The sequence below is a fragment of the Notolepis coatsorum genome (genome assembly GCF_963971535.1).
Source record: "Notolepis coatsorum genome assembly, chromosome: 1".
Taxonomy (NCBI): domain Eukaryota; kingdom Metazoa; phylum Chordata; class Actinopteri; order Aulopiformes; family Paralepididae; genus Notolepis; species Notolepis coatsorum.
Window position 1 is genome coordinate 28,146,806 of NC_140165.1, and position 14,527 is coordinate 28,161,332.

Sequence of the window (14,527 nt, forward strand, 5' to 3'; positions counted from 1 at the left end):
GCGTCGGCATAACCCTGCTGTGGGGAAACCGTTTCAGCTGTGACTCATGGCAACCTGACTGCTCAAAATATAAGTCAGCACATGCCATAGCAACACAACAAATAAACCCCCGCAGCTGCACGCAGACCCCGCACGCAGGAAGTATTACATTCTGTAGGAACAATACAGACACGCTTGGCTTTTATCTGGTGGTGTGGAACTCCCCTTCTCTACAGTCATCAACATCTGTTGATCATGATATTCTGTTAGCAAGTGGAAGTTCAGATGTCATGGCAGCATGGGGGACGGGGGAGGGGAGGTACAGGCAGGAAGAAGATAATAATAGAAATAGTAATAATATATAGGGGTGACAGTGGCTCAGGAGGTAGAGCTGGTCGTCTGGTGATCATAAGGTTCCTGGTTAGATTCCGACTCCTCCCGGCAGCATCTCGAAGTGTCCTTGAGCGAGGCGCGGAGCCCCTAACGAATGTGTGTGGGGGTGAATGTGAGGCACAAGTTGTAAAGCGCTTTGGATAAAAGTAGGGATGCACCGATCCGACTTTTTCAGTCCCGATACCGATACTTGGGTTTGGGTATCGGCATAGGCGGCGGGTGAGCTGGACATTAGGGTAGGCTATAGATCGGATGAGACTCGCGCGTAGCGCGCAACATTTTCCCTTTTTCTTTTTTGCTTGCACGCAAACGGTGCTGTCCAGGTTCGGATGTCACACCCACATCTATTAGGCTACTACAGCGAGCCCCACTCATTTCATATAGTGCAAATTAATTGTTCAAATGAAGGCATCCAATATGATTAACCATTGTCTTACCTTAATGCAGCAAAAGTTTCGGATGCGCCTCATTGGGAAAGGCCGTTCACAAGTTGCGGTGCCGATGGCAATGAAGGAAACGTTTTCCATAATTTGGATCTCATCATGCTTTGAAAACAATGTACATAGTAGCTCTAAAAAGTGTCCACGGTTTGATTAACTCTGACTAGGGCTGGGCGATATGGAAAAAAATCATATCGCGATAACGATATGATAATTTTATTTTATTTCTCGATATCGATAATTATCGAATTGTTATAAGTATAATTTTTTTTTTTTTTTTTTTTTTTTTAAACAACAGATGTATGTTTATTTTGCAGCAATTCTTTGTCATTGCCGCCATCTTTAGTGTTACATCCCCTCACACTCCAGTTCTCAGGCTGCAGCTGGTTTAAAAGCTAAAGTAAACAGGCTTCTCTGCTGGCTGTGGCTCCAGAGGAGTTGAACAGTTCTGGCTCTGCTAGTTTATTTTCGATCTTTTGGCGCTTTTTTGGTGGACAAACCACCGCACATGTGCACCGTGACTCATGACTGGAGTCTAGTTCTGCTAGCACACATAGCCTACTGTGTACAGACGGTTTCAAAATGTATTTTAAATTAGAAAGCAAACAAAATAAATGGACAAGAGAAAAAGAAATCTGAATTTGGTCAGTATTGTCATTTGGACAAGCAAAGCCATTACTTTAAGTTGCAGGCAAGAAAGACAAGTCTGTCCACTGTCTCTGGTTTTAAAACTGCCCTGTTGCAGGTAAAAAAAAAAAAAAAAAAACGATTTTTCGATTTTTTTTAATTTCGATATTCGATATCGATTATTAAAATATATCGCGATATTTATCGTTATCGTTATATCGCCCAGCCCTAACTCTGACTCAGTTTCATCATGCCCTCGTAGAGAAAGCCCTTGGCCTCAGGTGATCCAGTGTTATGCCCAGGCGGCATGTAACTTGGAATGGAGTTCCAGGTCTTGGCAGCTCTCACGGAGAGGGCTGATTTGCTAAATGTACTTGTCCTTAATGGAAATTAGCGTTAGAATGCGAATAGACGCCACTCGGTACAACAGTTCTGAACCCGAACGCGGAACTGCAAGTTTGTTGGTAAAAGACTACACGCGAACCTGGAGGTGAACAATCGGAAAGTGGGGGTGGGGCTAGAGTCAGACCATGGAGGATTTTGAAGACTAGACTGGCATCGGTTAGTTTGATGATGCGGCGTGATTGGTTACTGCCTGCAGTCTGGAATGTTAACGGCCACCACACCTACTGCCATTGACACCTTGGTTGGCCGACCCTTGCGTATTGTCACCACCGGGCTGCAGCAGCCCTATACACACACACAATATCGTAGCCTAGGCTTCCTATAATAATGCGCAGACTGGGTCGGCATTGCCTCCCCTGGCCTTATATACGCGCCGCCTATGGGTATCGGCCAATACCGATACCGATCCGAATATTTTTTGCAAAAAAGTTTAAAAAAAAAATAGATAGGAGAGAATAAAAGCTAGCATTTAATGGTAGTGTCTGGTTAGGAGCGAAGGATAATGGACGGATTATCCATGGGGGGGTCCAGGGCGGGGGTTGCGAGCAAGAGCATTATGTGTGTAGGGGAATAGATAGCAGGTATTAGGGGTATATTTATCTTGTTTATCCAAACGATGAGTTAACTGATGTACACTGTTTTACAATGCTTGTATATCTAATCGTGTGTTGTCATGTTTGTTTATGTGTTTGTTTAAAAAATAATAATACAAAAAAAAATACAAAAAAAAATAAAATAGATTTAATCCATGTTTTTTTTTATATATTAAAAATGTTTGCTGTCAATCGATTAAAATATTTCACTCGATTAATTGCATGATTGTCCATAGTTAACTCGCGATTAATCGCAAATTAATTGATTTTTTTTTCTTAAACTGATCTTTTTCAAGTTCCAAGTTTTAATACTCTTATCAACATGCGAGTCATCAAATGCTTGCTTTATGCAGCCATTTAACACAAAAGGATGACCCTCATGCATTGCAAATTTGCATCAAATTCAAAACAGAGTGATGCACAAAATAACTTAAAAGAAAATAATCATTTAAAACAATGAATAAAGTGTGCATGAAATAATAGGGGAAAGAACGTTAGGAACTTGTTACATTCACCCACACAAGGGCTGATTAATCACCCCCCCCCCCCTCTCTCTCACACACACTCTCCCAGCTCTCTTTATCTCTTGCCCCTACCTCATCTCTCTCACCCCCCTCTCTCTCTCTATATCTCTCACACACACACACACACACACACACACACACACACACACACACACACACACACACACACACACACACACACACACACACAAACACACACACACACACACACACACACACACACACACACACACACTTCAGAAACAAACATAGTATCAATGAGAGCATCAATTATACACCTGAGTGAAGTCTGAAAAAAAAAAAAGTAAGTTCTTTTTAAAAAAGCTTGTGAGTTAAAAAAAATAGTGGCGTTAATAGAATCGGGCGATAACGCGTTATTAATACCGCGTTAACTTTGACAGCCATTTAAAATATATATTTTTTAAAGAATTGTAAAGGATCACAAGTGTGTTTTTGATTTGTTGTAAACAAAGACAGAAAATAAACTTCATTCATTCAATTAATAAACTCTATGCCTCACTGTCACTGTGTGGAAGAGACTGGGATCATTCAGGCTTGACTTAAAACATTACTTTCCTAACTTAGTGAAACTAAATGTAACAAATTAACACATACTGTAGATATAAATGTACTGAATGGTTATTTATTATTTTATTTATTATGTAAAAAAAATAAAGAAATCCGATCCAGCTATTTTACCGATATCGGCGGCCGATACCGATACCAATATCGGATCGGTGCATATAGATAAAAGCAATATACAGTAAATTCAGTCCATTTACCATTTCATAATAATATAGTAAACATAATAATAATAATAATAATAATAATAATAATAATAATAATAATAATAATAATAATAATAATAATAATAATAATAATAATAATAATAATAATAATAATAATAATAATAATAATAATAATATAATAATAATAATAATAATAATAATAATAATAGTGGAATGGCAGTTTAAGTACGAGGTATTGCTGTTATCATGATATTGTTTTCTAATGATGTTTTTATGTTCCTCCACGCAGATCTTGATCTGTTTGACGCCTTGGGCGACGATGGTGAGTGAGAAATCTATTCTTCATCAAAAGAGATATTACACATTACTCTTCTGGGCTAACAAATATTTAGTTACTATCAGAAATGGCATGCTCTGTGTTGACTAATTCATGTTTATTGCTTGTTAAAGGAACACGCCAACATTATAGGAAATGCGCATACCTTCTTTTCCAGAGTCAGAGAAGAAGATGCCAATTTCCCCTCTGGGCATTCAGTAGAAAGCTATTTGGCTGCAAGCTAGCCTAGCTTGGCACAAATGAATGGAAACTGATATTGACCAGCTAGCCTAGCTGTTGGCCAAAAATATCTCTCCCAGAGTTTTAAGCTAGGCTAGTAGTCCGTATCCACTTCCATTAATTTGTGCTAAGCTAGGCTAGCTTGCAACCAGATAGCTTTCTACTGAATGCACAGAGAGGCAATTATTGGTATCTTTCTTCTTGTCTTATCAGATGGTAAGCGCATTTCCCATAATGTTGATACATTTTCAAAGCAATTTAGCAGTGTTTGTGAATTCCATACAACACCGCCATTCAGAGTAACGCCTTTCCTTTTGCGGGTGTCCCCTAAGTGAAAGGAGGTGGAGGGGCTTCCCTCCACCTCTACCTATACCCAGCCCCCTGGCGATCCCATATATATATATATTTTTTTTACCCAGATCTTAGTCTTAACACAGCTTCAACAAATTAAAACAACTATTGTGTATCCATAGAAGCTGCCCCTTAAATAATAATAATAATAATAATAGATCAAATTTATATAGCGCCTTTCATAGAACCCAAGGTCGCTTTACAATCAGGACAAAAAATAGGGCAAGGAAAATAGGGGGGGGGGGGGAGAGGGGATGAGGGAAGGTAGGGGATAATGGACCTAATTTAATCTAAACTAACTGATGGGGAAAGCCTTGGTGAAGAGGTGTGTTTTTAGAGCGGATTTGAAGGTGTCCAGGGTTGGGGCGTTGCGGATTTCGGGGGGGAGAGAGTTCCAGAGGGTAGGGGACGCCACGCTGAAGGCTCTGTCACCAAAAGTCCGTAACCTGGTGCGAGGGATGGAGAGGAGACCTAGATCAGAGGATCGTAGGTTCCGGGATGGAGTGTACTGGTGGAGGAGATCAGACAGGTACCGGGGGGCGAGGGCATGGAGGGATTTGTAGGTGAGGAGCAGGAGTTTGAAGGTGATGCGGAACCTGACTGGAAGCCAGTGGAGATGGATGAGGGTGGGGGTGATGTGCTGCCAGGGCTTGGTGTGAGTGAGAACCCTGGCAGCTGAGTTCTGGACATACTGGAGCCTGTCCAGGGCTTTGCTGGGTACCCCGAACAGGACTCCATTACAGTAGTCCAACCGGGAAGTGACGAATGAGTGGATCAGGGTCTCAGCCACAGAGTCTGAGAGTGAGGGTCGGAGACGGGAGATGTTCCTGAGGTGGTAGAAGGCAGACTTGGTGACAGATTTGATGTGGGAGTGAAATGAAAGTGTGGAGTCAAGGGTGACGCCCAGATTACGGACTTCGAGAGACGGGGAGATGGAACAGCCGTCAACGTGGAGGAGGAGATCTCCAACCTTCCCGAGCAGTGCCTTGGGGGCCACAACCATGAGCTCTGTCTTTTTGCTGTTGAGTTTAAGTAATTTGGTTGCCATCCAGGTTTTTATAGCGTGGAGGCAGTTGACTACAGACTGTTGACTACTTTCCCCCTTGTTGGTGACCCCTAGAGGTGACAGCCCTAGATGTACCGCTTGGTTTGCTCCCAAGACGGGTTGTAATATAGACATTTTCAGAAGAATCTTGTTGCTAGGGAAACTGCTTGGGCCCCAGTGTATAGTATTTCCCACCAGCTACTATATTAGCAAACAATACAACAAGACATAAACTTGAGCCAAAACTGAATGTTCATGAATAGGTTGTTATCAGCTCATTTTATCAACCAGCCTCACTGCCTCACCACCCAATTTAATTTCTTATCAACCAAAGTCGTTTTTAATTGAGAAATTGCAGGGCGGTGTGGTACCTGATAGGGTCGGGCTTGAAGATCAGCTCAGAGGCCGTTTTTCAGTTGAGTCGCACATAGTGATGCACCGATGTGAAAATTGTGGCCGATACCGATAACCGATATTAATATTGCTGTTCTGGCCGATACCGATATTTACCGATGTCGATATCTCTGTATAGAAAACACTTTTTTATGATAATCAAATAAAGAGCTATTTTCCAAAACGCATAATTTTTTTTACTTTTGTAACTTATTTTCAGAAATGACTGATATTTTGAAACTATTTAAGGCCAAAACATGTAAAAAGAAAAAAAAAATTAAATTTTTTTTTTTTATAATTTTTTTTAATATCGGCCCTATCTTGATATCGGACCGATACCGATGTGTAAAAAAACTGCCATATCGGCCGATATTATATCGGCGGCCGATATATCGTGCATCACTAGTCGTACAGCAGACGTCTGTTTATCACGCTGTACCTTTGTTGGCCGACGGCTCCTATTATGCTCTGCATAGCTTAACACATTGGGCACCAGCCATTAGCCTTATCCTTGTAGCTAGAGCACCAGGTTTCCATAGCCTACTTTCACTGCGTCACTATGTTTGGAGAGCTATATCTATATTCTATATTATAGCTATGGAGACAATACAATGGTCATTTGACAGTGACTTTCTTCCGGCGAACATGCAAAAAAGAGATCGTTTTTTCATCTATACGTCTGCACGTTATCCCGTGGTGAATATTGTATAGTTGAGTAGTGATCCGGGATAATTCCTAAAAAGCTGAGTTATAGGGCGCTATGTGAATTCTGCTATAATCGTTGGCGTTTCTTGCCTGGACACGCTACTATTTCCAAATCAAATGTATATAATAGGTATTATGTTTCATCATGAATGCATGAAAGGGGGGGGGGGGGTTTCTATGCTTTGATAGCCAGTAACGGCATTCATTTTGAACACCACACACGCTGATCAGCTGGATCGATATGAAAACATTGTAGGATCAAGGTAAAATTGATGTCATATAGTCCTTACCTTTGATCGGGGTTATTCCAAAAAGAATATTCCAATTGTCTGATCACGATTTCCAGTATTGATGTCCATCTGGTCCCGGACATAATATGGCACAACTTATGGATAGAGTGTGCTAGATGTGTTTCGAAGTGGTCGGATGAAGCAGTTTACTTGGCTCCGTCTAAGTTCTGCACCCGGAGGGGTTTAAATGTAACACCAGGTGAGATATAGGTTTAAAAGGGTGGGCGATACTGCCACCTAGCAGGATGCGGCCGGTATTGCACTTTGGCGATCTCAGAATGATTCCCTATGGGAACACCGAGGTCCGTGAATGAATAATGAATTGAAATATCGAATAAAATAAAAAAACGACCAAAACCCGAGAAATCTCGGGTCTGGCGCCCAACGGATGGCGAGTTAACTCGAGATATCTCGGGTCTGGCACCGAATGTGTTAATTAATGTGCATAATAGGGGTGTAACGATGCAACCTCACAATGATTAATTTCGATTGCGATTATTCAGGCAACGATACAATGCATCATGAAATCTCTTCATTTGACAACGATTAGATTCTATTCATTTTCTATCAGTTAATTCCCCAAATTTTTTTGAATACACAAATGTGGCTGGGGGAACTGATTCACTCAGCATGAATGGACTATAGGTCAATAAAAACAATACACAAATCGATAAATTTAGATTATAATGGATTCTAACATATTCAAATCGATGCATAGATTAGATTCTAACACATTATAATCAATGCATTTCGATTAATCGATGCATTGTTACACCCCTAGTGCATAACATACCTGTGTAACGTTAAGTAACTTGTGTTCCGCTGGGAAAGTTCTGCATCACTGCATACACTTGGTTTAATCCAAACGTCCATTCGGAAACATTGTATTATGAAATAAGACGGGTGAGTGTGAGTCACTCAACTCTCTCGTTTTTACATGATTGATTAATTTCCTCATAGTATGACGGCGACCCCTCCTCAACTCGACTACGACTAGAGTGTTGTGGTCCTGTGTTTGCGGGTAACTTTCAAATAATTTTAAACACAACATAGTACTGTGATATTCTGATATATATTTTCCGTGTAAAATAAATTAAAAAAATAATAAAAAAAAAAAAAAAAATCGAACCCATTAACTCATTCAGCGCCAATCACTAGTAAACTCGTTATTGGCCGCCAAGCGTTGAGTGCCAATAACGCCTTTGATCTTTTTCCTCTGATCCCCATTCTAAATCATCATCACGATCATTCTAGCCGTCCCTGGCTCGTTTCCCTACGTTGGAATAGCAATGCCGATCGAATATCACCAGGTGGAAGTATCGCCTACCTTTGAACTGGAATGGCTTGGCATGGATACACGTTTTCCTTTTTTCTTTTTTTTTGGTAAGGGCTCCTCCTCCTGCTTGAACAGAGATTCACATTGATTGCCTCGAAATTCCGTTGCCGAAGCGTATTTCCCATCGAAACGTAAAATCTGTAGCTGTGTCAAGCTAGCTTAATTACACAATAAGACTTCCTGTGGAGAAGTTTTGCCTTTGAAATAAAAGCGCCAGCCAAGCCAAATCATTAATCACGTTAGCAATCTAGCAGAAAGGTATAACAGTGGGGCCATTGTTTCAAAATCTAGGAGTTTATTTGCGCTAGTGTGAACCCTTGTGCTAGTTTAACACAAACTCAAGTGACGAAGACAAACAGTGTTTATTTCTCATATAACGGTAATTCCATGTCCCACCATTTCCCGTCAACTAGTTCAGTCACTCAATGACTGAGCCACGTACATGATACATGATAAACTTTGGACATTTGCTGTGCGACTCACCTGAAAAACGGACACCGAACTGATCTGTGAGGTTGACTGCATCTGGTACCTACAATGGCACTAGCCAAAGTGGCTCAAATTGACAGGTGATTTTCGAGTCATTAATTTCTGTTTGTTCATTAGATCCCACACCAGTTCCTCCAAAGGCCCCAGAGAAACCAGCAGGGGGCGATATCGGTAAGCCAACATGCGTCACTGGTTCCACGTCCAAAGTACAACTCTTGAAATGCGTAACACTTGCTTCCTAAATATTAGATTAGTATGTTCAGATTCCTCTGTAAATTGTTGCATAGTATAACAGTTTACACATAAGTAGTTATTAATAAATGTGGCCCGTTAAACCTTTCTGCTTTGTGTTTTCAGATTTGGACCTTCTGGATGCCTTTGATTTTGGAAAAGGTAATTCTTTTTAGCACAATTTCTTTTTCTTGTGTAATTGTTTTAAATAGTCCTTTAGCATCGACTATTGTAATGACACCTATTCATGTTTTTAGGACCCACAACTATAGTAATAATGACTCATATTATACATGTATTTAGGACCCACAACTATAGTAATAATGATATCATTCATGTTTTTAGGACCCACAACTATAGTAATAATGACTCCTATTATTTATGTTTTTAGGACCCACAATTATAGTAATAATGACTCCTATTATTCATCTTTTAGACCCCACAAAAGCCCCTTCTCCACCAGTAGTTCCAAAGAAGCCAGCAGGTGGCGGTGGTAAGTACTCTACAGTTGTCTAAAATGGATGGAATACTGCACCCTTAACACTTTGAGCGCCACGCCTGGTTTTCCGTTTTACCGGCTGAATGCCACCATCGGCGCCAATGTTAACGTTAATATCGCCTAATCTATGTTTTAAATTATGGCTATGTGTCTTATCTGCCCATCGCATTATCAAAGACTATTTTCCAGTCAGTGCTGTCAAGGGAGATTGTTTTTTTATCGCGTCGTTTCCGTTTGAGAGCAGTTAGAAAAGCCCCCGTTTTGATATAAAAAACAGCTCATTCTGGAGCATTCTATGAAAATCGTCTTTTAGTGGAATATTCCACAACGTTGATATTCGTCTGCCATTTTATGAATCGTTTTCAAATAAACGCTAGATGATCAATATTATACGTGCACGCAAGCACATTACGGCCGCGCACGGATAATCGCTCCGTTGATTTCCTCACGGACTTTTACAGTGAAACCGAAAGAAGACATTTCACAAAACAGCTTATAACTTCATCAAACTTACTCTGATTATCCTAACACTGATAACATAGAGTCCTTACCTGACATCAGATGGTATCCAACTGGTATATTCCAATTCCTGATCACCATTCGAAAAAATCGATACGTGTATGGATCCAACGCGATACTGTAGATCTCCATGATCAGCGGGGATCTGAGGTTCCAGAATGAACTGTGGTAACCCCGGCTGGATCAGTGAACTGGAAAATGTGGAGTACCGGATTTTTTTCCCCATTAATTTTCATTGAGTCCATTCCAAAATCACTTATGTCATATGGGAGACGACAGGGGGCGCTTTTTTCCGCAGTGATCGCCGGCGCCCCTCGGCTATACTCGGGTAGGCTCGGGTGATGCAATAATTTTTCAGATCGCTAAAAAATCTCGTGAGTGGCTAGCAACCACCTATAAAAAACCCAGAGAAATCTCGTGAGTGGCACGGAAAGTGTTAAAGGGTAGGTTCTGAGTTTTGGACCCCTAGCCCTATTTCCTACCAGTGATGTTGTCGATTGGTCCCTTCCCCAGCGCATACATGCTGTTCTTCATACTGTATACAGTACATGCAGCAAATTTCTGACCCTGCCGGTAGAATCTGTAATGTTGTCAAACAGCAACCTCTAGGTAAAAGAGCCCTGTTTGGATCACACGTTGTTATATTTCTTTAGTTTAATACGTTTAGTAACTTATTGCACTCTGGATTCCTCCAGACCTCTCTTGGTAGATAGAGCCTGAAGTGTGGTCAGCAAATAACAGCCTATCCCCCTACTCAACTCCAACCCACACAACAGACCAAAACAAGAAATGTAAACAAGGTGTGGCTCTTTTGCCTAAATGTCACTGTTTGACGGCATTACATATTCTACCTTTAACATGATATAATATAGTATAGTAATATAGTATAAAAACTTAAAGGACAATTCTGATATTTTTAAACCTGGACCCTATTTCTCCATCATGTGGGTCTAAATAAATAATTGGGACAACACTTTTTGTAATTGGTCCAGTTTTGAGGGACATCACTTCAGCCGGCAGCCGCAAAAGGGCTGCAATGTAATCACAATGTAATCACAATGTAGTCACAATGTAATCACAATGTAATCACAATGTAGTCACAATGTAGTCACAATGTAATCACAATGTAATCACAATGTAGTCACAATGTAGTCACAATGTAATCACAATGTAATCACAATGTAGTCACAATGTAATCACAATGTAGTCACAATGTAATCACAATGTAATCACAATGTAATCACAATGTAATCACAATGTAGTCACAATGTAATCACAATGTAATCACAATGTAGTCACAATGTAATCACAATGGGAAAACGTGAACGTCAAAGTATCTACTAAAATAGCTTTTTTACACTGACAGGCTCAGAGGGGTGTAACGGTACACAGAAGCCACGGTTCGGTATGTACCTCGGTATTGGGGTCATGGTTCGGTACGAGTTCGGTACAACAGAAAATAAATATTTATAATTATTATTATTATTAACCTGTTCCACCCGTGGTGAAAATCTGCCTAAAATATATACCTAGGTAAATGGAATATTACTCCACTTCTACAAGGCTATTTGCATATTCTTGGTATGGTACATCTATGGACCTCAGGGAATGTATTCACAGTGTCAGAAATATTGTGTCTATTACAAGGCTTGCTTAAATTGTGATGAAACAAAGGAGAATATGAATTATGATTTTTCTTTGCATCTTTGACAGTGAATAACACCATGCTAATAATGACCAAACATAAAAAACTGCCACTGATCTCGTTCAGTACCTTCTTGAGATCATGGGTACAAAAAATCTAAGGAAATTAATAAAGGGCAGATGATTAAACAGAAGGTTCTGTAGATACAGTACTGAATTCTTCCCATCCGGACCAATGCAATTTGAAATATTATTATAGAATATAGAATAGGAGGCTTATAAATTACCTTATTATAGCCAATTTGCACATTTATATATTGTCTTTTAAATGCCAGAGTTCAATTTGGATTTAGTATCACCAGGCGTGCATAAGAACAGATAATGATATCTACTGTAATTTACTGTACTTTTTTATTTTCACCACAGTGAAACCATTTTGAAACTAATTTCAGATCTAATTATTGCTACATGCTAACAATAGGGAGGAGAAACTAACTGCATTTCAATATTTGTCAAAACCGTTACCTTTTGTGGCTTATTATCCCGAATAATAACAGTTATTGATATAATTCATTCAGAACGCTGAACTTTGAACCCCCATAGAATCTGCCAGGAAGTGTAGTTCGGAAAAATTCCAATGCTGATCGACAGCTATAGACCACTGCACTTCCGCGTTACATTGAAATCGGGGAGGAGATAGCGGGGGGAGCAAATGAATGAATGTGGATGAGAGCTGTGATGTAAGTGGTTGCAGCTACGGCTGTGGGGGTGCTAGAGACATGATCGAATATACTTTTATGCGCCTGAGTTTCCTAGGGCTGACCTTCGATTTTTTTTTGGAATTCGAAGCTTCGGGGCCGAGATTCGATTTTAATTCGAAGCTTCGAAATAAATAATAAATAAAAAAAATGTAATACATTTTTTTATGTTGTGGGACTTGTACAGCACTTTGTTCAACTTTGTCAGTGCTGTAAAGTTTAAACCATTTTAAATCTTAGACAAACAAAACACTTTGCTTTCATGAAATATTGTAAGCCGTCATTTGAGGCTTTATAAAAGCAGCACAATGAACACAAATCTGTCAGTGCCGAGTCCGACCTCTTAAATAACAAACAGCATTGCTTGTTGTAATTAACAAAGAGAGGCAGAGTTGATCTTGCAAAATTTTTTAAGAAATCTTAATTTTTTTTTATTTATTTATTTTATAATCGAATAAAATTTTCATATTCGAATACCATGCCCATCGAATGAAGCTTCGAAGCTTCGAAGTATTTAAGACAGCCCTAGAGTTTCCTGAACACGGCGCGACCCATTCCTAATCGATCAGAACTAAATCGGCAGTCTAGTCTCCAGGTAGACTAATGTTTATATTTAAGTGCAGTGGTCTATAGCCACTCACACTACCACACAAGCTCCCCCCCTCTGATGGAACAGTCCACATTCATTTGCGCGTCGCCTCGCGTCGTCTATAGATGCCCTCCACAAAATGGCTTCATTAAATAGAAAAGTTAAAACTATCTAATGGCACTTTTAACCTATTGCTAAACTAACGTATTGATGATAATATACATTCTACATGCTTTTGTGACATGTTAGTGATGTTAATACTTGAATATGTTTGATTTTAAAATCGCAAATTTTTTGCAACACTCTGAAAAATATTGATTTATGACCAGATGCCATTTTGGGACTGGATCCGGTCCCGTCGGGTGGAACAGTTTTTAAAAAATGTAATTTGAATTTTTTTTTTAAATGTTATTTATATATTATATATTTATGATAATTATTATAATTATTATTATTAAATAGGGCGGCTACGTGGCGTATTGGGCAAGGCGCTCGCCACGAAATCTGGAGACGCTGGGCTCGCCTGTTCGAGCCCAGCGCTCCACATTTGCTTTCAGTTTAGCTGGTCGTCCGTACTAATACACATTGGCCGTATTAGGGGGTGGGAAACTGATGGGTGGGGATCGGGCGTTGTGGACAGCGACTCCCACAGGTCGGTTGGTGCGCCTGCGCAGTGGAATCAGGAAGTGTCGGGGGCAGCGTGAGCCTCCCACGCGTTACTCCTCGCCACTGAGAGATCGAGCTGCGCAGGTGAAAAGATGCGACTGCTGTTACCTCAAGTACCGGAGGGGACTTGTGCTATGTATGACTTAGTCCACATTGCAGCCGGCTTGTGGGAGGCAAGAAACAGCGTTCGTGACAGGGGAGGGTTGAATTGGATGATACGAAATTGGGATGGGAGAAAAATATAGAAAATGGGAGAAAAAGTGGATCCAAAAAAAAATTATTATTATTGAATAGAATAATTTTCTATAGGCTTGCCGTGATACTGGTGTCATTCTGTGTTCAGGCATCCAGAGTAAATTAATTGCCTAGTGCCCCTTTAACAACTTATAGCCTTGGTATAGCCGTGTGTGTGTGTTGGCGATGCGCGGCGTGTGTGTGTTGGCGATGCGCGGCGCGTGTGTGTGTTGGTGATGCGCGGCGTGTGTGCTGGCGACGCGCGCGCCGCTGTGTGTGTGTTGGCGACGCACGGCGTGTGTGTGTGTTGGCGACGCGCGGCGTTTGCGCTGTGGGGCGTATTCTCCGTATGGCTGAGCGTACCGCACCGTTACGGCCGTACCGTAAATTCGCGGGACGAATACACGTACCGTTACACCCCTAGCTCAGACTGTTATAATAAGTGACAACATTCTGTAAAGGATCCCTACAGAGATAGACCTACTTCCGGTCTCTGTTCATCCATTCCACTA

At 40.6% G+C, this 14,527-nt stretch overlaps 1 protein-coding gene across 2 annotated transcripts in view; it reads left to right on the forward strand.

Moving 5' to 3' along the window:
• The window catches only part of cd99 (CD99 molecule), a 54,269-nt gene that overhangs the window by 11,957 nt on the left and 27,785 nt on the right, over positions 1 to 14,527 (forward strand). For both annotated transcript variants that reach the window (XM_084313402.1, XM_084313401.1), the window contains exons 2-5: positions 4,000 to 4,032; positions 8,993 to 9,046; positions 9,233 to 9,268; positions 9,543 to 9,599. In XM_084313402.1, coding sequence (XP_084169528.1) covers positions 4,000 to 4,032; positions 8,993 to 9,046; positions 9,233 to 9,268; positions 9,543 to 9,599 — 180 coding nt within the window. The remainder of the gene's footprint in view (positions 1 to 3,999; positions 4,033 to 8,992; positions 9,047 to 9,232; positions 9,269 to 9,542; positions 9,600 to 14,527) is intronic.